Consider the following 27641-nt stretch of genomic DNA (forward strand, 5'->3'; position numbering starts at 1 on the left):
GAGAAGGATTCTAGCTCGGTTTTGAGTTTAAGACTGTAAGGCTGGCAGGGCTGTGTACTTCTGCCACCCAGTGAGGGCGGGGGTCGGGGTTGGGGGATGGGGACTGAGATCCAGCCTCTCTGCCGCTCCTGCCCAGCTTAAGGAAACCTGCGCTTCAACTGGGAGCTGGATAAAGACCCTTATCTGCCCGCCCCCCAAAACCTACTGTCTTGATAGTTTCCTTCCCCTAGAGAACACAACGAAATTCTTACAGCTCTCAGATTCTGCACTTTGATCTCAAACTTTAAATCCACTGCCTGCTGGAAGCTTTTTCTAGAGATTACTCAGCTGGTAGATGAATTGACAGCTTCTTCTGGCTTTCTTTGCCAGTTGAGTTTCCGTGTCTTTTACCGGTTGGTTTTATTGTCCGTGGGAGTGTTTCTTGGTTTTTTCCTCACCCTGCTTCGCGACAGTAGACTGAGGTACCGTGTGGTTTCCTCAAATAGCATAAAAATTCTTCCAAGGCAGCCCAGTTTCCAGTGCTATCCTACTCAAAATATTTATTCCTGAGGCACCCGCTACGCACCCGACTGTCCCTGGGACACGGTCTCTGTACGTTTCCTCAGAGTTTTAAGCCGCTCCTCTCCACACAAATCTGCCACCACCGCATGGGGGCAGTACACTGCGCATGCGTACGTTCCCGGCGCACGCACCTTACTGCGCATGCGGCTGTCCCCGCGGGAGCGTGCGGAGATAACATAGTGTCAGCAGCGGCCGTGACGTAAAAAGGCCGCGCGGTCTTCCAGTCTGGACAACTTCCGAGAGTCATGGTGCGCTGCAGTTGCATGTTGTTTAGAAAGGTCCGTGGCTGTCCTCCTCAACCTGATGTCAGCTCTGGTGCCTCTGGCACAACCTGATGGCTCTGGTTCGCCTTCGATTTCCTCCCTCCGCATGTTTTCTTCCCGGGGTCTTTTTCTCCCTTTTTTCTACCGTGGTTCTCTCCTTTGCATCCCTCCGGGAGTCGGTCTGGCACTGTAAGGGAGGAGAAGGGCGTCTCTACTGGGTGTGGTTTGGACAGTTGTCCAGGAACAGGGTTCAAGATTCTTCAGGGGAATCGTGTGCACGTGGAATGAAGAACTAGGTATACGTAGAGTATAGGTTCGACTTGGGGTTGGGGGGGGGGAGAGACTTAAATAATCAGTTTTCGTTTTTTTAAGTAGTAATATCTGTAACCTGTTTCATACTTTTTTTTCCCCTCCTTTAAGTGTGTTTTTAAGAGCTTTTAAGTTTGGGTTCTAAATCTCTGAATCTGATAAATGTCGAATAGTAAAAAAAATATGCCCCAAATTGAAGGGAAGTTTAAAAACAGGAGTTTTCTTTTTATTGGAGAAGAGACATGGTTAGTAATATCCTGGTTGGTATAGCTTTACTTTATTCAACCCTCTATATTCCAGAAAATAGGCGGGCAAAAGAAAAGAGACTTGTGAAGGGTAATACGTGGGACTGTAGAGTAACTAATTCTTAAACTAAAAACAAAAAAAAAAAAAAAAAAAACTTACTGCATCTTTTGGTGGATCTCTTACTTAGCTGTGATGCATTTCTGATCTAGCCTTACTGAACCAAAGTATAAGTTCTTCACTCCAGAGAAAAATACTCTGGCTCACCCTTAGGTTCATTGTTTATATATTCCTTAGAGACTTACAATACTCTGTTTTCATGATTACATTTGCATACTCAGATGAAAACTTCTGCTTCACATCTTTGCTGTGCAAGCATCCACTGCATTCTCAGATCTAGACTGAGATTTATCAGAATCTATCCTCATTCCTCGTCTTGAGTGTATAAGAATGGTCAGTGGAATGTATGTATGTATTTTGAAAAAAGTTCCCAGATTTTTTTTACTTAAAATTATCCCAAATGACTAAAGATGTGAAGATTATGAACTTCAGAAATTACTCTCTAAGGATTTTTGATAGCCCAAGGGGGTTAAGACATTAGATCTTTACCTGCAAGAAGTTCTTGATTTAGTGAGGAAAACATAAATAAACCTTAAATTCAGTAAATTACTTCTAAAGGTGTAATAAATTATATATAATCAAATTACTGAGAGCCCAGTAAAATCAATGGTAAGTATTGATTAGAGGAATTAAGAAAGACATCAGAAAATATGACCTTCAGGTGGGTTTATGATAGAAAAGAACAAATGACGTTGTAAGATGAAAAAGCATGAGCAGAACACCACAGGGAAGTGACAATGTATCATGTAGTATAGAGCAAAGAGGAAGAGAATATAGGAGGGATTGAATGAATGGAAATGAAACTGGAAGGGTAGGTTAAGAGCTTTGAATATAGTACTGAGAATTTTAGACTTTATTTCATAAGCAGCAAAAAACCTTGAATGGTTTTTGAGTAAAGGAGAAATATGTTTAGAGAGCAGATCCATTTTCAGAAAAATAGCTCAAGCAGTGAGACAAAGGATGTGTTGAAGAAGGAATGACTAGACTGAAAGGCCAGTGAGGAGCTAAGGTAATGTTCAAGATACTAGGGCAGTTAGTTGTGCCAGAAAGGAAAGATAGTGGGGCATTGGGAAGAGAAGCAGGTATAGTCAAACATCCCCATGTGTGGTCTTAATGACTAGATAAACTAGTTTCACTATTTGAGAGAACATTGGAGGCATTGAATTTACATAAGGAAGAGTTTGGTTTTGTTTTATGACAGGTATGACTGAGCCTTTTAATACCTAAAAACAAGGGGTTTCAAATATAAATATGGACCTTGCCCTCAGTTGCATTAGACTATAGTTTCATTATTTGAAAGAACATTGGAGGAACAGAATATACCTAGGGAAGAGTTTGGTTTTATTATATAACATGTATTTAGGTGACTGTTACCCTTTTAATACTTAAGAGCAAGTTATATATTTAAGGAGTTTTAAATAAAAGTTAAATATAGATCTTGTTCTCAGTTGCATTATACTGTTATGCTTATATCTGGTGGAGATGTCCAGCTAACTGGAATTGAGAATATCTCACCTAGGAGATGGTTACTGGTACAGACTGAGATCACCCAGAGGAGAAGGTCTAGACTGAAAAGTGGGCTAATGTCAGAGACCTTCAGAATGAGAAGAACAACGATTGATAATGAAAAACACAGTTTTAAGAGCGTTAATCTAATGGGAGAGGGAGTTTAGACTGGAGGTAAACTAAGAAAAGACAATCAATTTGACATATGGCAAGCCATTGTTTTTTTTTGTTTGTTTGTTTTTTAAGGAGTTTTAGTGGCAACAAAGAACTAGAAAGGAGTTCTAGATTGGTAAGCAATATGGTGTACACATACTCTCTCTTTTTTTTTTTTTTTTTTAAGTATGGAAACTTCATTGATAACCTGAGACTCTTCACCAAGGGAGGAAGTGGTGGAATGGGCTACCCTCGCTTAGGTGGAGAAGGTGGAAAAGGGGGTGACGTCTGGGTTGTAGCCCATAACAAAATGACTTTAAAACAACTTAAAGACAAATATCCTCAGAAACGGTTTGTGGCTGGAGAAGGAGCAAATAGTCGGTAAGTACTTACTGAATGACTTTGATTTTATGAAATTAATTACTCCTAAAAGAAGAAGAAAAAAAAGTTAAATGATAAAAATTTAATTTGTAATTTGAAGTAAATATTATTCTGCATTTGAAACTGAGCGAAAATCAACTATATTTGTCTCTAGTAAAATAAACGGTAGGTACTAAGGAATGTTTTGAAGCTTTTAAACTTTTTATCCTTTGTTCTCCCTGTGTCTTTTGCATTTCTTTTGTAGAAACAGAAGATGCTCTGAATTGAATCCCCACTGTTTTCTTTTAAAATTATCTTTAACAGTCTTCAGAAAACTTTCTCAAATCTCATCTGGTCCTCCACTCCACCACCACAAGCAGTTCTGCTAGCATCTCATAGGCAGTGCTTAAAATTTAGAGCGTGTTTGCTGCTATATCTCTTGAATGTTTTTCTTTTGTCTCTGTTTTGATTTTCTCTCTGTGACAGCAAATTCTTCCCTTTGTTTCTTGTTTATGTTTGTTGTTTTCTGTGGGACATATTATGTTGGCCTCAAAATATGAGAATTTTTCCTTTCATTGTTGAGAAAAAAAAAATTCTTAAAGCTTCCATCAAAATGCAGCCTGTGATTCCTTAGGCCTCTGTCATTCTGTTGTTCTTCCTGAGGAGGTACTGGTTTAAAGATGAGACTTTCTGTCCCTTTTTTCTTTCCTTTTCCCAAGGAAGTGTTTGGGTATATTTATTTGTCACAATAGTAGAGAATGGAATTTGGCACTTACTTGAAGGAATGTTTTAAGCAAATGATAGAGCCTGGATACAGGCTAAGCACCCTGGAATATAGAGTGAGGAACACCCCAACAACAACAAATTTATCCTGCCCCAAATATCCAGCAGCCTCCCTTGCAGGTAAAGGAATCCTTGGAGAAGCCCCTTAAATTTCTTTTGAGCACTTTTGTTTTATAAATAGACTTTATGGGGCAAATTTTCTTTCTTTTTTTTTGTTTAGGGCCACACCACAGCTGTGGCACATGAAAGTTCCTAGGCTAGGGGTTAATCAGAGCTACAGCTGCCAGCCTATACCACAGTCATAGCAACGCTGGATCCTTAACCCACTGACCGAGGCCAGGGATTGAACCTGTGTCCTCAGGGACACTGTCTCGGGTTCTTAACCCACTGAACCATAACAGGAACTCCAATGGGGCAAATTTTGAGAGTCCTATATTTGTTAGAATTTAGTAATCAAAGTTTTAAGTTCAGAATGTTGTTTTATAATTATGTTACAGGTGGAAAATAACTGCTCTTGCCTCCTAATGTAAAATTTTTTATAATTTTATAATTTCTTTTGAAAAGTAAACTTGCTGTAATTCCAGCCTTATTTTGTGCTTAAACACATTCTGTGCCACTGATGTTTAACACAGTGATGTTTAATGTTTAAATGTTAAGAAAGATTTCAATAGAATATTTACTGGGATTATGTGTGGCAGTTTTATGCAATTTAATCCTCTTTTGAGCAGTTTAAGAATAGCCAAATGCATAGTTCCCTGGTGGCTCAGTGGGTTAAGGATCCGGTGTGGTCACTGCTCTGGCTCAAATAGCTGCTGTGGCATGGGTTTGATCTTTGGCCTGGGAACTTCTACATGCCATAGGTGTGGCCAAAAAAAGAGGAAAGAATAGCCAGAGGAGTCTCCTATAATAAGTCTTTTTTAAGATCAGGTTTTTTTTTTTTTAGGTCAGTTCTTTAAAAGCTTATTTTTCCAATGGATTTTTCCATTTTTTTCTAGTATTATTTGTGTTGTTGCCATGATCTCTTCTTTTAAAATAATATTTTAGTTCATTATGAGTTAAAATGACTTTTGATAGTTAGCTTGGTAACCAAATCATTACTTAATACTTATTAAGTAATACTTATTTTTATTGGAATACAGTAGTCAAAAATGCAAATAAATAGAGATAATTTTATTTTTTCTCTATTATTTTGCCATTTAACTCTGCATTAGAAGAATTAGCTGCTAGCCATCATATTTGCTTGAAGCATCAACCATTTAATCTAGCAGGTTTTCTTTATATTAATTTAGCTTTTTTTTTTCCTTAGAGTTAGTGCACTGAAAGGCTCCAAAGGAAAAGACTGTGAAATTCCTGTACCTGTGGGTATTTCAGTAACTGATGAAAATGGTAAAATCATAGGTAAGTGTGCTTTAGGTTCTAAGGTTGTGAAAAATGTGCATTTTGTTTGAAAATTGTTTGAGAACTATGGGGAATAGCACCTCTTGAATTTCAGGATTTTTTTAAAAAGCATTTTAAGTATTTTAGCTGCTGGTTTCTAAAAGAGCTCTTAAAAACATTATGTAGAAGTGGTTCAAAATTAGCTTCTAAATTTAAAATGATTTTAGAGATACAAGTTTTAAAACAAGTAACTAGTCTTTTTTTAACTGCTTGCAAAACATTTTCCAGAGTCAGACTTTTTATAGAAACTTGATCCTTTTATTTAGCCCTTTAGATTTATAAGTCAAAATTTCACGGCATCTGTTTCTGAAAGAAAAATGTCATTAGTGATTAGCTTCACTTACTAATCTTTGCTCTAAGTATCTTTATCTCTCTTTTTAAGGAGAACTCAATAAAGAGAAAGACAGAATTTTGGTAGCTGAAGGAGGTATTGGTGGTAAATTGCTTACAAATTTCTTACCATTGAAAGGCCAGAGAAGAGTAATTCACCTAGATCTAAAACTTATAGCTGATGTAGGCCTAGTGGGGTAAGTATCATTCATATTGTTACTTTTATACTTTCAGAGAGTTCATGAATAGGAAATAAATACAAATGGTGGTTTGGGGCCAGCATTATGTCTAGTTTATGGAATTTATGTATTATTTGTATACTTTGAGAATATGCTACTAAATGTAGTAATTTTCAAACTTCCAACATAGATTCATATTTACTATTAATTTGTCAAAGATCATGGCAATTGAATAGGGTAGTGAAGAAGTTAGAAAACAGAAAACAATCAAGTACAATAGTATAAGAAGGTAAAAAAAAGTTACTGGATATTAAGGAATAAAATTAGAAATCCGAACAAACCACATTTTAAAAAGTGTATAGAAGGAAATTTTAAAAGTGGGGAGGATGATTCAGATACTTTTTTTTTTTTTTTTTGGTCTTTTCCAGGGCTGCACCTGTGTCATATGGAAGTTCCCAGGCTAGAGGTCGAATTGGAGCTGTAGCCACTGGCCTACGCCAGAGCCACAGCAACACGGGATCTGAGGCACGTCCGCAACCTACACCATAGCTCATGGCAATGCCGGATCCTTAACCCACTGAGCAAGGCCAGGGATGGAACCCACAACCTCATGGTTTCTAGTCAGATTCGTTAACCACTGAGCCATGATGGGAACTCCAATTAAGGTAATTCTTATACTTGAAGGGTAAATTGCTATTTTCACCTTTCTGTATTTTCTGAAGCTTTTAGAATGAGAATATAGTCATTTACAATGAAAAACAACTTTGAAAAAGATGTTTAAATTATTAAAACATCAAAGGACTAAAGTATTTATAAAGGGTCATAACTGTATAAATACAAAACGTAATCAGGAAGAAAGCTCCCACCACTGATCAAGCTCCCTTTCACAGCTAAATAATTTACACGTTACACATCAAGTGCTTCTCAGACTGAGGATCCGCAGGAGCCACCTGGAAGAGGGTGTTAGACCACAGTGATGGGACCTGAGCAGGTTTAAGTAGCTCTCAGGTGATACTGATGCTGCCAGTCAGTAGACCTCACTTTGAAGAGAATGGTAGCAGGAAGAAGAGAGCAGAGCCTCAGGAAGCCTGCCGGCCTCATTCTAGAGTGGACAGAAGAGAAACTGAAATCAGAATCCCATCTTCTTTCCAAGTAGGGGCACAGATTACTCTCTCTCCAGTGTGGCCTTGGTGATGAAACACATAGTCATGTCCTGAAAAGGGGGCCAATGAAATGAAGATAATCATGACTCCAGAATCGAATGAGCTTGTTAGAGCATCGGATGGAGCCAGCCTTTGACTCTAACTTGGCAGACTGCCTCTGTACTCCCTAGAATCCTCCATATCAAACCTCTTGGTGGTGGCTTTCAAATACCACATTGTTTCCTATAATGATTCTGTCAGATGCCCCAAAATAGGAGGCAGGCCATGAATTCTACATCTGTTACTCACAGGGAGATCAAAAAAAAGAAAAACAAAAAAGGCAAGCATCCACTCCACAAGCTGACCAAGCTTACTCTGAGCTGACTGTGAGCGTCCTGGGGTTGCTGGGAAGAAGGTGAACTTGTAAACAGTCCAAACAGCTCCTGCCCCTTCTTTCTCTCCAGACCCACACTCCCCAGCCACCTTGGAGTCCAAAAGGAGCTAAGGAACAAAACCACACTCAGAAACTCCAAAAGTTAAGACTAACATCAAGTCTACTTCTGAAAAGCTGCTTATTTCACTATATGTGGTCTCTAATAAGTTGGCAATATAATGATGATGATAGCAGCTACCATTCATTCATTGAACATTCATAAATGCAGGGCATATGTTATGCTGCAAGGAAGCCTCAGGAAGAGACTGAAATAAATGCCCAAGAAATTGCAGAGGCCCTCACCCAATCTCCTCCACCTTGCCAGCCCATCAAGGCACTAGAGGGAAACTAGTGTTTCCTTTTGGTTTTGTTTGTTTGTTTGTTTGTTTGTTTGTATTAAAGTATAGTTGATTTACCAAAAAAAAAAAAAATCTGCAAGTCTTAATAGAGGTGCTGAGGTATCTTTAGTCAGATGGCTAAAACCGACGCAGACCGTCTTAACCATCAGCCTTATACACTGTTGAGCACAAGTTGGATTTTGCTGTGAACATTTCCCCATCCTTCATGCTGTGTTTAGGAGCTGTCCATTCTCAGTGCTGCAGACCTTGCAGTGTTGTCCCCTTCCACCACCCTTCATTCTTTAATCAAAAAATGCTCCTTAGCTGTAGGGTTTGCAGTGCTGGCACCTGACTGTAGGGAAGTAGATAGCAAGATGGAAAGTAGATAAAGGAAGGGAAAACTTCAGCTTTGCATTTCTCCTCTCCCTTTCTGTCTTTCCTCTCCCAAGGCCCACTGCAGCTTTGTGCAGTAGTCAGACAGAAGGCATAAGGAAAAGGGAGGAAATTGCTGCTCTACTGTTAAACTGCCAGTTCCACTCCTTGCCTTCTCATGGTTTCATTCTCAGCTCTTTTCATTGTCCTCTTCAGGCCTCTTGCTGCTTCTGGCAGAGCTTCACTGTATCCTTCCCCTCTTTCAATGCCTGTGTAGGTCTTACCAGCAGTGGCTTAGAGTTCACAGAGGCCCCATTCCTACTGACATTGTAACTGAGGAAGATGTGATCCTGGCATTCAGTCTTGCTGTTTGCATTTAGTTTTTGTATTTTGATCTCTTTGTAAATAGTTGCCTGCATTTTTCTGTGCTTAATTCATAATCATTAAGGTTATGAATCATAGGTTTTGTAATGCTATACATTTTTAGGAACTTAATAGGGTTTTGTGGACTTGGAATCCAGCCATTCACCTTCTCGTTTGGTAGAAAAATGCATTTCAGGTTCCATAGAGACACCTTTACAGCCTAAGAAGAGCATAATAGGGCTGAGTAGTAAAAGTGGAGTGGTGATGGGGGACTCGGTTAAGACAATCTGGGTTAGAATCTCAAATCCTCTGGAAGCTGGCTGCATGGTCTTGGATACAGTCTCTTTAATATCTTTAGTAATGGATGATGATAGTTTGCACCTTAAAATGTTGTTGGTGACTAATTGCATTTGAGGCATAACATTTGCCCTGCATTTATGAATGTTCAATGAGTAAATCGTAGCTGCTATCATTTTATTACCAACTTACTAGAGACCACATATAGTGAAATAAATAGCTTTTCAGAAGTAGACTTGATGTTAGTCTTAATTAAAGCATGATTCTTAAGCACAGTGTTTAACATGTATGCTAGTGCTTTTAAACGAGACAACTATTTTAATTTGAATACCATAAATAAGCAGATACCCTTTCAGCTGGTTTCAGAAAAGAACTAGATCTTAAAAGAAATGTATCATATAACTAATACACTTGTACTCATTTTGTCAAATCTGATCTTTGGATTTCAATGTCTAAAATTTTCATTAAGTACTTTTCAAGAAAAATCTCAACTGTCTCTGCTTCAACCATTAGCATCCTTTTTCTTCTTGTATTTTGATCTCTTTGTAAATAGTTGCATGCATTTTTCTGTGCTTAATCATTACTATAAAAATATGAGGATGTTAGAAAGACATAAGCAAGCCCAACTAGTATTAACTAAGGCAAAAATGATTGCAATTTGCTATTTAAAAAGTTATAAGAGCATGGGTATAACAGAATATAAGAAAATAATGTAGTAGTTTCCTGGTGGCTCAGTGGGTTAGAGATCCTGTGTTGTCACTTCTGTGGCTCTGATTACTGCTGTGGTGCAGTTTTGATTCCTTGGCTGCAAACTTCCTTGTGCCATGGGCCTGGCCTCCCCAAAAGGAAAATACTGTATTTCCAGGGGAAATGAGTCATTAAAAAATCTCACGTAATGTTTAAATTTATTATGGAAACATTTTGTTTTGTTTTTGTCTTTTTGGAGCCACACCCATGGCATATGGAAGTTCCCAGGCTAGGGGTCCAATTGGAGCTGTAGCCACCACCCTACGCCACAGCCACAGCAGTACGGGATCCAAGCCATGTCTGTAACCTACACCATAGCTCAAGGCAACACTGGATCCTTAACCCACTGAGCAAGGCCAGGGATCAAACCCATATCCTCATGGATACTAGTTGGGTTCATTAATCACTGAGCCATGACGGGACTCCTTATTATGGAAATGTTTTAATAAGACATTGCTTAAAGAGTTCCATTAATGGCTTATACATTTTTATACAATTCCAAATTAATATTTGCAAAATATTACACCATTATTCCAAATGAAAGTTTGGCAGAGTTTTGAAAGAAAACTTAAAAAAATTTTTAAATTTTTTTGTCTTTTTGCCTTTGCTAGGGCCACACTCTTGGCACATGGAGGTTCCCAGGCTAGGGGTGTAATCAGAGCTGTAGCCGCCGGCCTACACCAGAGCCACTGCAACGCGGGATCCAACCCGCGTCTGCAGCCTACACCATAGCTCAAGGCAACACCGGATCTTTAACCCACTGAGCAAGGCCAGGGATTGAACCCGCTACCTCATCGTTCCTAGTTGGATTTGTTAACCACTGAGTCACGACAGGAACTCCAGAAGATCTTAATTTGAATGAAAACTATGAAGACAAGAATCACATTTTTCTCATTGATTACTGTATTTTTTATGCCTAGTTTATTGCCTGATACAAGTCAGTGATCAGTAATATTTGTTTGAAAATTTTTTGAGGGGGACGATTTTAGGTCCACACCTGTGGCATATGGAGGTTCCCAGGCTAGGGGTCGAATTGGAGCTGTAGCTGCTGGCCTACACAACAACCACAGCAATGCAGGATCCATGCTTGCATCTGTGACTCTGTGACCTACACCACAGCTAACATCAATGCCAGGTCCTTAACCCACTGAGAAAGGCCAGGGATCAAACCCATATCCTCACGAATGTTAGTCGGGTTTGTTAACCACTGAGCCGTGACGGGAACTCCTGTTGGATAAATTTTTATTGAAATATAATTGAATATAACATTATATTAGTTTCAGGTGTACAGTATAATGATTTGATGTGTGTGTGTGTGTGTATAAATATTTTTTTTTTAGAGCTGCACCCACGGCACATGGAAGTTCCCAGGCTAGGTGTCTTTGGAGCTGTAGCCACCAGCCTATGCCACAGCCACAGCAATGCAGGCTCCGAGCCGCATCTGCGACCTACACCACAGCTCATGGCGACTGGATCCCTAACCCACTGAGCAAGGGTAGGGGTCAAACCCACATCCTCATGGATATTGGTCAGGTTCATTTCTGCTGTGCCACAATTGGAACTCCAATATCTGTATATATTGCAAAATAATCACCACCATATATCAACATCTGTTCACCATGTGAGGTTACAATTATTTTCTTGTGATAAGACCTTTAAAGATTTCTTCTCTTAGCACTTTCAAATATTCAGTACTGTATTATTAACTATAACCATCATAGTATACATTATATTCCCATGTCTTGTTTATTTTACAACTAGAGTTTTGTACCTTTTCACCTCCCTCACCTATTTTGTTTCCCCTACCCAACCACCTGCCTCTGGGAACCACCCGTCTTTTTTCTCTATCTATGAATTTGATTTTTTCTTAAGAGTCCACATATAAGTGATAGAATACAATGTTAGTCTTTCTTTGATTTATTTCACTTAGCACAATGCCCTCTAAGAATATCCATGCTGTTGCAAATGGCAAGATTTCCTTCTTCTTTGTGGTTGAATAATATTCTAATATATCTTTATACCACATTTTCTATATACATTCTTCCATTCATCAGTGAATACTTAGATTACTTTAAGTCTTGGCTGTTGTAAATAATGTTGCAGTGAACGTGGGGTGCATGTATTTTTTCAAGTTAGTGTTTTTGTTTTCTTTGGATCAGTATCCAGAAGTGATATTGCTGGATCATCTGGTAGTTCTATTTTTAATTTTTGAAGCACCTCTAGACTGTTTTCCATAGTGGCTGCACCAATTTACATTTCGATTTTTGGAATACATTTAATGAAAATATCTGAATGAAATTTAGGAAATAATCTCTGAAGTGGCCCCGATTCCTGGTACTTTCTTTTATCTATTGTGGACCTTTTCGAGGGATTTTTAGTAATAAAAGCCTTTAAAATAAGCATATATTTTAATCCAGTATTTCCTGATCTAGAAATTTATCTTAAGAAAGGGATCAAAGGTATGTATACAACCTCAAGGATTTAGTTAATTAGAGAGCACCCTTGAAAGGTGTTCACCTTATATAATTCAATTTAAAAAAGAGGCCAACCAACTATGAATAGTTTTTCAGTGAAAAAAGAAATCAAAACTGAATCTGATCAAGGCTTTATGTCTACCAATTTATAGAAAATCCAGGGCAAAGGGAGCATGTTAAATGACATCATGGATGTCAGCAGAAAAATCCAGACTATGGAAAAAAAAACTGCAGGACAAATGACCCAGTTTCTTTAAAAATAAAATTGCAAAGGAGAAACAAGATAGAGCCTATACCAAAAAAAAAAAATTAAAAAGACACATCATACTACCCAAAGCAATCTACAGATTCAGTGCAATCCCTATCAAATTACCCAAGACATTTTTCACAGAACTAGAACAAACAATCCAAATATTTATATGGAAGCACAAAAGACCCAGAGTTGCCAAAGCAACACTGAAAAACAAAAACCAAGCAGGAGGCATAACTCTCCCAGACTTCAGGCAGTATTACAACGCCACCATCATCAAGACAGTGTGGTACTGATACCAAAACCGACCTATAGACCAGTAGAACAGAATAAGAGAACCCAGAAATAAATCCAGATGCCTACGGTCAATTAATCTTTCACAAAGGAGGCAGGAACATAAAATGGGAAAAAGACAGTCTTTTCAGCAAGCATTGCTGGGAACCCTGGACAGCTCTATGCAAATCAATGAAACTAGAACACACCCTCACACCATGCACGAAAATAAACTCAAAATGGCTTAAAGACTTAAATGTAAGACAAGACACCATCAAACTCCTGGAAGAGAACAAAGGCAAAACATTCTCTGATATCAACCTTATGAATGTTTTCTCAGGGTAGTCTCCCAAAGCAACAGAAATAAAAGCCAAAAATAAACCAATGGGACCTAATCAAACTGACAAGCTTTTGCACAGCCAAAGAAACCAAAAGGACGCTTACAGAATGGGAGAAAATAGTTTCAGATGATACAACTGACAAGGGCTTAATCTCTAGAATATAGAAGCAGCTTATACAAGTCAACAGCAAAAAAGCCAACAACCCAATTGAAAACTGGGCAAGAGACCTGAATAGACATTTTTCCAAGAAAGATGTACAGATGGCCAACAAACACATGGAAAAATGCTCAACAACACTGATTACTAGAGAAATCCAAATCAAAACTACCACGAGATACCACCTCACACCGGTCAGAATGGCCATCATTAATAAGTCCACAAATAACAAATGCTGGAGGGGGTGTGGAGAAAAGGGAACCCTCCTGTACTGTTGGTGGGAATGTAAGTTGGTACAACCGCTGTGGAAAAGAGTATGGAGGCACCTTAGAAAGCTATACATAGAACTACCATATGACTCAGCCATCCCACTCTTGGGCATATATCCAGACAAAGCTTTCCTTGAAAAAGACACATGCACCCACCTGCATGTTCACTGCAGCACTATTCACAATAGCCAAGACATGGAAACAACCTAAATGACCATTAACAGATGACTGGATTAGGAAGATGTGGTATATATATATACACAATGGAATACACAATGGAATGGAATACTCTTTTCAGCCATAAAAGAGAACGAAATAATGCCATTTGCAGCAACATGGATGGAACTAGAGACTCTCATCCTGAGTGAAGTAAGTCAGAAAGAGAAAGACAAATACCATATGATATCACTCATATCTGGCATCTAATATATGGCACAAATGAACCTTTCCACAGAAAAGAAAATCATGGACTTGGAGAATAGACTTGTGGTTGCCAAGGCAGAGGGGGAGGGAGTGGGGTGGTTGGGGAGCTTGGGGTTAATAGATGCAGACTACTGCCTTTGGAACGGATAAGCAATGAGATCCTGCTGTGTAGCACTGGGAACTACACCTAGTCACTTATGATGGTTCATGCTAATGTGCAAAAATAGAATGTGAACATGTATGTGTAACTGGGTCACCATGCTGTACAGTTGGAAAAAATTGTATTGAGGAAATAACTATTAGAAAAATAAAAATTAAAAAAGACACATCAACCAATTAAAACACACAGACCTTGTTTGTGTCCCTATTTAAACCAACTTTTAAAAATATATTGAGACTGTATTAGTATTTCTTGAAGCTAAGATGGTGGCTAAATGGGATTCATTTTCCTCTCTAGTTCTGTATATGTTTGAAAATGTCCATCTAAAATGTTTTTTTTTTAAAAATGCACAAATAGGAGTTCCCGTCGTGGCGCAGTGGTTAACAAATCCGACTAGGAACCATGAGGTGGCGGGTTCGGTCCCTGCCCTTGCTCAGTGGGTTAAGGATCCGGCGTTGCCGTGAGCTGTAGTGTAGGTTGCAGACGCGGCTTGGATCACGCGTTGCTGTGGCTCTGGCGTAGTCCGGTGGCTACAGCTCCAATTAGACCCCTAGCCTGGGAACCTCCCATATGCTGTGGGAGCGGCCCAAGAAATAGCAAAAAAAAAAAAAAAGCGCAAATAAATATGAGAAATATTTTGTTATGTTGGGTTAGAGATAATGATTGCAGGTATTTTTTAAATAGTTTCTTTTTGGTTTTTTTTTGACATATATATTTTTTTATGTAGTTTGATTCACTCTCAGCACTGAAACATCTTTAGTGTTCCCCACAAATTTACCATTACCTTTTTCATAAGTAGCTTTTGTTCCTCAAAGTTTTCAAGTTTATTTTAAGTTCATATTCTACTTTTAATCCCAGTGAATTTCAAGACGTCTCCTTGAAATGTTATGAAATCAGAGACAAGTAAGTGTTAATAATACTGATATTCATTGTAACGTATAAATTTATTTTCTCATTTTAGATTCCCAAATGCTGGAAAATCCTCTTTGCTAAGTAAGATTTCTCATGCAAAACCTGCAATTGCAGATTATGCATGTAAGTATAATTTGGTTTTTTTTTTTAATGTGTGAAGGTAAATTTTTAAAGAGTAATCTTTCTTTAAGTATGAATAAAACTTAGAGTAGCCATCATTTGAAAATTCTTGTCAGGTAGAATACATGGATTTCCCACTAATCTTTGCTCTCTGAAGTTCTCAGCAAAGTTTCTAGTACTTATTAGACACTTTGTTGCATTTATTCCCCTGTTGCCTAATAATTTATTTGGTTTAGTTATGATTTCATTAGCATCTACCCTTTATGAAACCCTGTGATAAAAACTAGGAAGGCAGAAATGAATTCTTTCACTCACTTAGTAAGTATTTATTTCTAGGAACTACAAAAGGTCTGGGGTTTCAAAGACTGGTACGCAGAAGTGAATATTGTTTTGACTTTTGTTGAACTTACAAGTGGGGGAAGGCACATATCTCACTAATGACTAAGAGAATATGATATGGTTCTGTGAAAGAATGTAGGTGACTGCTTTAGATTTCTTTGGGGAAGTGTGATGCTGGGGCTGAGATATAAGTAATAAACGTGAGTTAGGAGTTCCCATCATGGCTCAGCGGAAACAAATCTGACTAGCATCCATGAGGACACAGGTTCGATCCCTGGCCTTGCTCAGTGGGTTAAGGATCTGGTGTTGCCGTGAGCTATGGTGTAGGATCAGATTCCATGTTGCTGTGGCTGTGTGTACACCAGGGGCTATATAGCTCTGATTCGACCCCTAGCCTGGGAAGCCCAAAAAAAAAAAAAAAAAAAAAAAAAAAAGGGAGGTGATCAGTGACAGACACTGGAGGTGAAGGGATTTCAGAGAGAGGAAATAGCATGTACTCAAAGATTCTGTGCTGGCAGGGAGTAGATTTGTTTGTCTAGAGAAAATGTAATAAGAGAAAAAGGGATCAAGATGAGGCTGGAGATGCAGGTAGAGACCTATCATATAGGCCATATAGACTGTATTTGATCTTTACCTCTTAAGAGCAGTTGGTAACCTTTTAACAAGGGATAAAATGATTAGATTTGCTTTTCAAAAAGATCTTTTTGCATGTATTATAGAAAAATGGATTGGTGTGGGACATAAATGGATTTGGAAAAAAACGTAGAACTGACTATTACAATAGCTGAACAAGATATAATGGAAGCTTAGATTAAGAGTAGTGAGAGAATATGGTAGGATCTCTGTCATTAAGCAAAATGACACAGAATGGCTTTAACCTGGAAAATAAAATTAAACCATTCTAACATTAGACTCTTAGAAAGTAAAGTTAATTTTGTACTAACTGCTATAAATCACATGGCCAGAATTTATTGTTGTAATATAGGGGACTCTTGAGAAGGAAAGAGAAAGAAAAGCAAAAAGTCATAGGAAGGAGGCTAGTGCAAGATTGATGTAGCTTGAAGATGCTTTTGTAGATTGTAAAAATCTATATTTGTGTTTTTCAAAGTATATCAAAGGTAATTAATTATACCTTTCCTTTCAACAAATGAGAACATAATTTGAATTAGATTGTTCTCAGATAGGAAACATTGTTCATTTTATACATAACACTAAGGCAATTTTGAGAATAGAAGCATTTATTTTCTAACCTTGTTTTATTTATTTTTTTCTTAAAGTTACAACATTAAAGCCTGAACTTGGAAAAATTATGTATAATGATTTCAAACAGGTGGGTATTTTCAAAGTAAGATACTTGGTTAGAAATGAAAGTACTTGCTTTGATACTTAGACTTTAAAATAGTTAACAGTTTCTGTGGTGTTGGGGGAAAAAGTAGCAGTGTTTTGTTTTTGATGAGTGAAACCGTGATCAAATCAATTCTGCTGAGCATTATCAGAGTAAAATATTGTATAAGATTATAACTTCTTTATTTTTTATTTTTATTTTTTACAGTTTTTGTCACTGTTTTTGTTTTTATTACTCAATGAATTTATCACATCTGTAGTTGTATAATGATCACAACAATCCGATTTCACAGGATTTCCATGCCACAACCCAAGCACATCTCCCCACCCCCAAATTGTCTCCTCCAGAGACCATAAGTTTTTCAATGTCTGTGAGTCAGCATCTGTTCTGCAAAAAAGTTGTCTGTCCTTTTTTCAGATTCCACATGTCAGTGAAAGCATTTGATGTTGGTGTCTCATTGTATGGCTGACTTCACTTGGCATGATAGTTTCTAGGTCCATCCATGTTGCTAAAAATGCTGGTATTTCATTCATTTTAATGGCTGAGTAATATTCCATTGTGTATGTGTACCACTTCTTCTTGATCCACTCCTCTGTCGATGGACATTTAGATTTTTTCCATGTCTTGGCTATTGCAAATAGTGATGCAATGAGCATTGGAGTGCATGTGTCTTTGCAAGTCATGGTTTTCTCTGGATAGATGCCCAGGAGTGGAACTGCTGGATCAAATGGTAGTTCTATGTTTAGTTTTCTGAGGCATCTCCATACTGTTTTCCACAGTGGTTGCACCAATTTACATTCCCACCAACAGTGTAAGAGACTTCCTTTTTCTCCACACCCTCTCTAGCACTTATTGTTCGTAGACTTTTTGATGATGGCCATTCTGGCTGGTGTAAGGTGGTACCTCATAGTGGTTTTGATTTGCATCTCTCTAATAATGAGTGATATTGAATATCTTTTCATGTGTTTTTTTGGCCATCTGTATGTCTTCTTTGGAGAACTGCCTGTTTAGATCTTCTGCCCATTTTTTGATGGGGTTGTGTGTTTTTTTGGTATGAAGCTGCAGAAGGTGTTTATAAATTTTGGAGATTAATCCCTTGTCAGTTGATTCATTTGCAAAGATTTTCTCCCATTCTGTGGGTTGTCTTTTTGTGTTGTTTAGGGTTTCCTTTTCTGTGCAGAAACTTTTAAGTTTGTCTAGGTCCCATTTGTTTATTTTTGTTTTTACTGTCATTACTCTAAGAGGTGGATCTGAGAAGATGTTGCTGTTGTTTATGTCAGATAGTGTTTGGCCTATGTTTTCCTCCAAAGTTTGAGTCCAGTTTGTCATTACAACATTGATTGTATCTTCATCTTCTTAGTCTGTTCTCATTACAAGTCCGTATTTTACTTCCATGTTTGATTATTGACTTTTATTTCCCAAAAACATTTTCTAAAGTTCATGGAAGTAATTTTATCCCTTCTTACTCTTTAAAAAAATTGTTTTAATTTAATGAGATCTTGATCTTAACTATTAAAATTTATTTTTCTTTGATAGGGAAGAACTACAGACCTTTTGAAAAATTAGAACAGAAACAAATAAAAAAGGAAAATAAAATTTTAAGAATATGTAATACATGATCACCAGTTGTGTTCCTTGGTATTTACCCAAATAAATGGAAAACTTATGTTTAATCAAAAGCCTGCACACAGATATTTGAAGCAGCTTTATTCATAATTGCCAAAACTTGGAAGCAACCAAGATGTCCTTCAGTGAATGAGTGGATAAATAAACAATGTATGTCTCAATAATGGAATATCATTCATCACTAAAAAGAAATGAGTTTTCAAGCCATGAAAGGACACAGAAGAACCTCCGATGCATATTACTATATGAAAGAAGCCAATCTGTAAAAATTACATACTGTATGAGTTCAACTATATGGCATTCTGGAAGAAGGCAAAACTGTGTAAATAGCAAGAAGATCAGTGGTTACCAAGGATTAGGGGGAAAGAAAGGCTGAATAAACAAGACACAGAGGATTGTTAGGGCAATGAAACTATTCTGTATGATACTATAATGGCAGATACATGTCATACATTTGAGAAAACCCACAGAATATATAATACCAAGAGTGAACCCTAATGTATGGACTTAAAGTGATGTATTGATGTAGTTTCATATAATCTACTGATATAATTCAAAAGATATAAAAGATGTATATTTATTTTATAAGAGTAGTTTAACAGTAAAAGTTCTTTAAAACTTCAATTACATAGGATATTAAATAATAATTAAAATTATCAGTGCAGGATCATATGAATTTAGAGAACAATAGCTAGAGGAAAAGAGAACCGTTCTTATTAATTTTTAGGGATAATCAGGAGAGAACCTCTGAAGAAAATTTCAGGACATGAGACCTCTTTATGCACATTGCTTTATCATGTAGCTACAGTTTTCTTTAAATCTGAAGTCAAGCAGTGTGTGTAGAGCAATGTTTTGCATTCCTTACTACACATCAGAAACCATATGGGTATCTTAAATACAACAATGATAAATGAAGACTTGGCCCGAGAGATTTGAAACCAAATCTTTGGGGGTAGGACCTGGACATCTGTAATTTATAACAGTTCCTTAGATGATTATGATGTGCAGTGAGGTTTGAAAACCACAACTTTAGAATAATGATTTATAACTCTTATCACCTCCAAAAGGAGTGTAGGATCACTATTTCCTTTACTTTTTAAGAGTGATCAATAGTCTTCATAGAATATTAACAGTAAAGGGACAGTGGTCCCAAGCAACCAGTTACATATAGAATTAAAATCTTAAAAGTATAAAGGTATATTATATTAAGTAATATCTGCTGAATTAATATCCTTATACATATTTTGTTTGTTTTGGTTTTTGGTTTTTAGGGCCGCACTTGTGGCCTGTGGAGGTTCCCAGGCTAGGGGTCGAATCAGAGCTACAGCTGCCAGCCTACGCCACAGCCACAGCACCACAGGATCTGAGCCACGTCTGCGACCTACACCACAGCTCATGACAACCCCAGATCCTTAACCCAGGGATCGAACCCACAACCTCATTGTTACAGGTTGGTTTCATTTATGCTGCGCCACAACAGGAACTCCCTCTTGTATACTTTTAAGAATTTAGAAAATTGAAATTCTTTGAAAAGTTCATAATGAGCAATATAAATTCTCTAAAGAAAATTTATGTGATTAATAAATGTTAAACTAAGCCTTAAATTTTTTATATTTTTATTTTATTTTTTTTCCAGCTGCCCAAGTGCCAAAAAATTATGCTTCCAAAATCTCTTTTTTTTAATACTGGTTTTTATTTTTTTCTCAATATAGCTGGTTTACAGTGTTCTGTCAATTTTCTGCTATACAGCATGGTGACCCAGTTACACATACATGTTCACATTCTATTTTTGCACATTAGCATGAACCATCATAAGTGACTAGGTGTAGTTCCCAGTGCTACACAGCAGGATCTCATTGCTTATCCGTTCCAAAGGCAGTAGTCTGCATCTATTAACCCCAAGCTCCCCAACCACCCCACTCCCTCCCCCTCTGCCTTGGCAACCACAAGTCTATTCTCCAAGTCCATGATTTTCTTTTCTGTGGAAAGGTTCATTTGTGCCATATATTAGATGCCAGATATGAGTGATATCATATGGTATTTGTCTTTCTCTTTCTGACTTACTTCACTCAGGATGAGAGTCTCTAGTTCCATCCATGTTGCTGCAAATGGCATTATTTCGTTCTCTTTTATGGCTGAAAAGAGTATTCCATTCCATTGTGTATTCCATTGTGTATATATATATACCACATCTTCCTAATCCAGTCATCTGTTAATGGTCATTTAGGTTGTTTCCATGTCTTGGCTATTGTGAATAGTGCTGCAGTGAACATGCAGGTGGGTGCATGTGTCTTTTTCAAGGAAAGCTTTGTCTGGATATATGCCCAAGAGTGGGATGGCTGAGTCATATGGTAGTTCTATGTATAGCTTTCTAAGGTGCCTCCATACTCTTTTCCACAGCGGTTGTACCAACTTACATTCCCACCAACAGTACAGGAGGGTTCCCTTTTCTCCACACCCCCTCCAGCATTTGTTATTTGTGGACTTATTAATGATGGCCATTCTGACCGGTGTGAGGTGGTATCTCGTGGTAGTTTTGATTTGGATTTCTCTAGTAATCAGTGTTGTTGAGCATTTTTCCATGTGTTTGTTGGCCATCTGTACATCTTTCTTGGAAAAATGTCTATTCAGGTCTCTTGCCCAGTTTTCAATTGGGTTGTTGGCTTTTTTGCTGTTGACTTGTATAAGCTGCTTCTATATTCTAGAGATTAAGCCCTTGTCAGTTGTATCATCTGAAACTATTTTCTCCCATTCTGTAAGCGTCCTTTTGGTTTCTTTGGCTGTGCAAAAGCTTGTCAGTTTGATTAGGTCCCATTGGTTTATTTTTGGCTTTTATTTCTGTTGCTTTGGGAGACTACCCTGAGAAAACATTCATAAGGTTGATATCAGAGAATGTTTTGCCTTTGTTCTCTTCCAGGAGTTTGATGGTGTCTTGTCTTACATTTAAGTCTTTAAGCCATTTTGAGTTTATTTTCGTGCATGGTGTGAGGGTGTGTTCTAGTTTCATTGATTTGCATAGAGCTGTCCAGGGTTCCCAGCAATGCTTGCTGAAAAGACTGTCTTTTTCCCATTTTATGTTCCTGCCTCCTTTGTGAAAGATTAATTGACCGTAGGTGTCTGGGTTTGCTTCCGAAATCTCTTGATGTCAAATCCACACATAGAGAAAATGAGTTGCCTTACATGTGCCACTCATGACAGAAGCCCATTTTTCAGCCTTAAAATTTTTAGATTGTTAGATTAATAAGTAAAAATGGGATGCTAAATAAAGGATTTTGATTCTTTAAAAAAGGTGTCAAATTTATAAAGATGCAGTGGTAATCACAAATTAGGAACTGTTTGTAGTTGAAATATGAAAAGTGTTGGATGTAACTTGACGTTTTCATTTATTTTTCTTCATTATCAAACCACTTAATTTTGTTTTAGATCTCAGTAGCTGATCTTCCTGGTTTGATAGAAGGAGCACATATGAACAAAGGAATGGGCCACAAATTCCTCAAGCATATAGAAAGAACTAAACAACTACTTTTTGTTGTAAGTCACATGCATGTCAGTGTAATGTTCAAATGAATGTGAAAATCAATGAATTTAGTTTTCCTTGAATTTTTTAATAATAAGATTTAAAGATAAGGTAGTAGCATGTATTAGTCTGCTAAATCTATTTAGATAGGGGTCAAATACTGTTAGTAGTCTTTGCTTATAATATGAGGATGGAAATGGCATTGTTTGTCCATGAAAATTTAGCCATATTTGTCAGATTTAGTTCCTTAAGATTTTTAGTTTACTAAGTTACATAGTATCACTCTCCTACTACATTTCTGGTGTTGAGTTATATATGAGTTTATATTGGTATAGTCTTTCTGTACTAGTTTCTCATTCTTATTTATAGTTATCTTAAAACCAATTTCTCTTATTTTGAATTACTAAATTATCAATAGAGTATAATTGGGAAATTATTCTTACCTTGAGATAGTAAAACATTTTAAAACAAAAATGTACAACAGTTGTTCTTATGTTAAAGGCTTTCTCTTTCCCTCTTTTTTTTTAGGTCGATATTTCTGGATTTCAGCTTTCTTCACAAACTCGGTATAGAACTGCCTTTGAAACCATAATACTACTTACAAAAGTAGGTTTTCTATTTCATATCTGATCTAATTTGTAGGCACATAGGACTGTATGAAATAAGAACTGTCTGAAAGTAATATAGACATAGTAATTAGAATATATTCTGCCTCTACTTTTTAAAACTTTGATGTCAAAGAATTATCTAAACATGTTGTATTTAATCCTTTGATATTTACCCACTTTTCAAACTGTCGTAATTAATAAAACTTCCTTGATTCCACATCCCTATCACATACTTCTTAGGCCATATCTTGCTTAAACTTTTATCCTATTCTTAGATTATTTCTCAATCTATTTTTTAGTCTTCGAATACCCAGATATTTTGGCTGTGCTTTCCTCTAGATCAGCTGCCTATTAGACTTCTTTGACTGTATGCCCCATTAACTTCTCAAATTTAATATGTGTAAAACTGAACTCTTTTTAATTTTTTTGTAAATTCTCCAGCCTCTCCCAGAACTTCACTGAGTATGTAAGCCAAAACCTTGGCAGTAGTGATTCTCTCTTTCTCATACCTACATAAAGCCCTATCCGTTTTACATCCTAAATTTCTCTGAAATGCAGCTGCTGGTCCTCACTCACACTATTACATTTATCAGCCCTTCTTATGAGAATGTGGTATGTCTTGCCTATCTCTCCTTGCTTCCAGTCTCACCTCTTCCCAGGCCATTTTTTATATGGCAGCTAGAGTGATCTTTGTTGAAGAACCAGGCAGATGTTTATTCCCTGCTTAAAACACTTTGATGTCTCCATTGCCGTTAGATTAAAGTCTTAACTGGAGCATGATTTATGAGGTCTGGCAAGGTTGGGTCCTACCTAACAGTCCATCCCTATTGTTCCCCTTGCCCCCAAGCTCCTTACATTCTGTATTCAGCCATATGATTTCTCTCTGACACAACATGATGCTGTTTACCCTCAGGACCTTTATATCCTATTTCCTTTAGCGCTTATTGCCTGTTTTTCATAATGCTGCTTTGAACATTTGCATACAGGTTTTTATATGGATATGCTTTCATTTCTCTTGAGTGTGTACCTAGGAGTGGAATTGCTGGATATTATAATTTTCTGCATAACATTTTGGGAAACTGCCAAACTGTTTCTCAAAGTAACTGCAGCATTGCACCATCTTACAATCTTACTAGCAATGTATGAAGGTTCCAGTTTTTCTACATTAATGTCAACACTCTTTATTGTCTTTTTTTAGCCTTTCTAGTAAGGATGATGTTATGATTTGCATTTCTCTAGTGACTAATGATATTGAGCATCTTCTCAGATGTTTATTGGTCATTTTTATGTCTTTGGAGAAATGTCTATTCAGATTCTTTGCCCATTTTTATTTTTTATTTCATTTTATTTCATTTCTTTTTTTGACTGTACTGTGGCATAAGGAAATTCCTGGGCTAGGGGGTTAATTGGAGCTGTAGCTACAGGCCTTGATGGCAACACTGGATCCAAGCTGCATCTATGACCTATGCTGCAGCTTGATCTTTGCCTTTTTTAAATCAGATTGTCTCTTTTTTTTTTTTTTTTTTTTTTTTTTTTTTTTTTTTTTGCCATTTCTTGGGCTACTCCCACGGCATATGGAGGTTCCCAGGCTAGGGGTCGAATCGGAGCTATAGCCACCGGCCTACGCCAGAACCACAGCAATGCAGGATCCGAGCCGCATCTGCAACCTACACCGCAGCTCATGGCAACTCGGATCCTTAACCCACTGAGCAAGGCCAGGGATCAAATCTGCGTCCTCATGGATCCTAGTCAGGTTCATTACCACTGAGCCACAATAGGAACTCTTAGATTGTCTTTGAAGCACAGGGCTTTAAATTTTAATGAAGTCTCCTTTGTCAGTTTTCTTTTGTTCATGCTTTTAGCGTCATTACGTAAGAAACAAAAATTGCCTAATTCATGACCACAAAGATTTATTCCTCAGCATACCTACCTTTTCCAAGAATAGCATTACATTATCATTATTCAGTTCTGAATTTTATTTATGTGCTTAATAGAAGTTCAAATATCTGTATTTGGCTCTAGACACAAAGTCACAATTGTCTCCAGGATTTCGTATGACCTAACATATGCCCTAACCAGTAAGCATTTTCTGCATTTCCTTTGTTGGTTAGTTTTGTGGTTATTGGGTCTTAATGTATTGCAGAGATGTGAATGGGCCCTAGACCACCTAGGCCTATTTGGTAAAGAAAGACATTATTAAATAGGTGACTTATATAGATATTTAATAAATATCTATCACAGATATTTAAATTAATAAAATTATTTGGTTTTTGTCTTTTGATTAAAAGGAGTTGGAGTTGTACAAAGAGGAACTTCAGACAAAACCTGCTCTCCTGGCAGTTAATAAAATGGACTTGCCAGATGCCCAAGATAAGTTTCAGGTACTGATGAACCAACTCCAAAGTCCTAAAGGTAAATCCATTCATGTATTTAGTGCAGATTTAATGGATACCTACCGTTTGCAGAGAATGTTAGGCTCTAGTCGTTTGCAGAGAATGTTAGGCTCTAGTCGGTGGAAAAGTAAACAAAGTCGCTCCTCTTTAAAAAAAGTGTCTTTGAAGAAAGAGCAAATGCAATCTGATACAGTTAAATAATATTGTAATCAAAAAAATCCTGTTTCACAATGTGTAATATGAACAGTAAGTTAGAGGAGACAGAAAAAAAGAAAGATTAATTTGAGCCAAGAAGGTCAGCCATCATCAAGAAGTAAAACTTAAACTGGGCACTTAAAGAGTTAATGGGATTTGGAACGAAGAGGAAAAGTCAGCATCTACCTGTGAAGACTTTTAAATTTTTTCACAAGTTCTAAAACTTCTTTCCCCCTAGTACATCATGAATTTAAAAACAGGGCTAATAGATCTAAAGAGGTATGTATTTTTACACTGCCAGCGCTATAGGTCTCTGAAGAGTACTAATCTTCTAAAAAATGCTCGAGTCCCTTTGTATGTGTGGCACAGAATAACAGATGCTGTTACTCCAAAAGGACTTGTTTGAAATTTGTTCCTAAGTGGAGTACTTCACTTAAAGGAATTTAAAGGGATTCTTCATAGTTTGGAATATCGACCTTTGCAGAACACTCTTCTGTAATGATGATGCTCTTATTTATAATATAGTAGGACTAGCAGACAGCACCAGAAGATCCTCTCTCCCCTCTCAAAAATCTCTCCCCTATGTAATTTACATATTGGAGCTGTCCTTGAGTTAATAAGTTGCTTTGGAAATATAATTAGTCCCTGGAATTAGTAAATAGTCTTTATTCCATAATGTCATTTGCTTGATGTTATTACATTTTTTTTGTTGGCTGGTCTTTCAGAAAAGGGAATTTTTAGAGGTGCTAGAGGGATGGTAACTCAGGAGTTTGTGGGTATTTGGGGCCATCATAAAACAATGTAGGTCCACTCTGTAATAATCCCTGTTATTATCCTCTAGACTTTCTTGGGGGTGAATGAGTTTTAGAAACCAAATTCCATGTTAGCTTGGCCGGTCTCTAACCAGCTTTTCCAGTTCATCATCAGTGTTGTGCCATCTCATCAGTATGCCATCCCTTCTTCTGTTGCCTTGGTGTCAGGGAAAAAAAAAATAGTTATCTATTTAACAACTGTCAGGCCCTATGGGATGATAGATTGGATTCACCTGAAATGATCTCTCCTTGAACTCTTTTCAATTTTAGTATGGCTCCTAGTACCAGGAATGGTTAAGCCTCTACTTTAGGACAGGTAGAGGCTACCTGTATGCTGAGGCAAGCTAGAATATCCCAAATCATAAATGATATCAGAGAATCTGTGTGGCCTTACTTTATGAACTGCCCCCAAACAAAATTTATTGCTTCTAGAAGTAAATCTTCTTTTGTGATTCATCTTTTATTAATACTTAATTTGGTTTAAAATATATTCATGCAACAGATATTTACTAAACACCTATTATGTGCCGAGAACCTTACGTGTTCATAACTAGTAAAAGCCAAAGGTTCTGAGAGCTTATTAGAGAAGGAAAAAAGAAATGTAAAATGCCAAGTTTTCAGTTCACTGGTTCACAAATGAAACCTCTAACATAGTTTTAACTTACTTTCAAAGACAATGAAAGTCAGCTTAGTTTTGTGGTCTTTGTTTCAGATTTTTTACATTTATTTGAAAAAAACATGATTCCAGAGAGGACTGTGGAGTTCCAACACATCATCCCCATCTCTGCAGTTACTGGAGAAGGAATAGATGAACTAAAGACCTTCATAAGGAAATCACTGGATGAACATGCCAACCAGGAAAATGATGCATGTCATAAGAAGCAGTTGCTTAATTTACGTATTTCTAACACAATATCTTATAGTGAGCCACCATCAAATACCGCTGTTACTAGTCCCAGAATGGATATAACTTAAATTAAAAGTGGTGTTGAAACTGTGTTCATTTGAAAGCTTTTCCACACATATTTTTTAGAAGTTTAGTTGTTTCTACATGATGGTGTCTGTGCCATCATTTAAGAACCATACTTTTAAAAGATGTTTTATAGCTAAATCCATCAACAGTGAAAAAGTAACTGAGGACTAAAAACGGCCCATCCACCTATAATAAAATCCTCTGATATTCCTGTACTTATGTCTCAGTGAGTTCATTTTGTAAAATTCTGTAAAGGATTTCCTATGAGCAACTAGGTTTTGTTTGTTTCTGAGTCTGTCATGTACCTAGTTCTACTAAATATGTAATAGGTCTCTTTTTTTAGAAAACCTCAAAACCCTAAATTTAAATATACTTAGTGATAATAAAGCTCAGTGGTCAGACTTAACTGAAACCAGCAGATAGGTCTTTGTGATTTCAGCTTTTGGAAATTTTTCTGTATTAGGAGTATTTTTTCTTGCTTTGGAACACACTAATGTATGTCTCATTTTCTTATGTCCT

At 37.1% G+C, this 27641-nt stretch overlaps 2 protein-coding genes across 13 annotated transcripts in view; one reads left to right on the plus strand and one right to left on the minus strand.

Annotated features, from left to right (window-relative positions):
- The window catches only part of FAM237A (family with sequence similarity 237 member A), a 29236-nt gene extending 28433 nt beyond the window's left edge, over positions 1 to 803 (minus strand). For 6 of the 9 annotated variants that reach the window (XM_021063367.1, XM_013979678.2, XM_021063365.1 and 3 more), the window contains exon 1: positions 566 to 803. In XM_021063367.1, coding sequence (XP_020919026.1) covers positions 566 to 704 — 139 coding nt within the window. In that variant the 5' untranslated portion in view covers positions 705 to 803. Of the gene's footprint in view, positions 1 to 251 lie in introns of all 9 variants that reach the window. The other 3 variants (XR_002335803.1, XR_002335802.1, XR_002335804.1) reach the window with 2 other exon arrangements.
- Positions 696 to 27337, plus strand: GTPBP10 (GTP binding protein 10). Of its 4 annotated transcripts, none has more exons than XM_003482668.4 (10): positions 696 to 839; positions 3343 to 3536; positions 5605 to 5696; positions 6118 to 6262; positions 15244 to 15317; positions 16931 to 16983; positions 22048 to 22155; positions 22670 to 22747; positions 25038 to 25161; positions 26862 to 27337. In XM_003482668.4, exons 1-10 carry the CDS (start codon positions 807 to 809, stop codon positions 27122 to 27124), a joined length of 1164 nt encoding a protein of 387 aa, XP_003482716.1. In that variant the 5' UTR covers positions 696 to 806; the 3' UTR covers positions 27125 to 27337. The 4 variants fall into 4 exon arrangements, with proteins under 4 accessions (XP_003482716.1, XP_013835126.1, XP_005667636.1 ...); XM_013979672.2 differs by having other exon boundaries at positions 736 to 809; XM_005667579.3 differs by having other exon boundaries at positions 795 to 904.

Source organism: Sus scrofa, chromosome 9, assembly GCF_000003025.6.
Source record: "Sus scrofa isolate TJ Tabasco breed Duroc chromosome 9, Sscrofa11.1, whole genome shotgun sequence".
Taxonomy (NCBI): Eukaryota; Metazoa; Chordata; class Mammalia; order Artiodactyla; family Suidae; genus Sus; species Sus scrofa.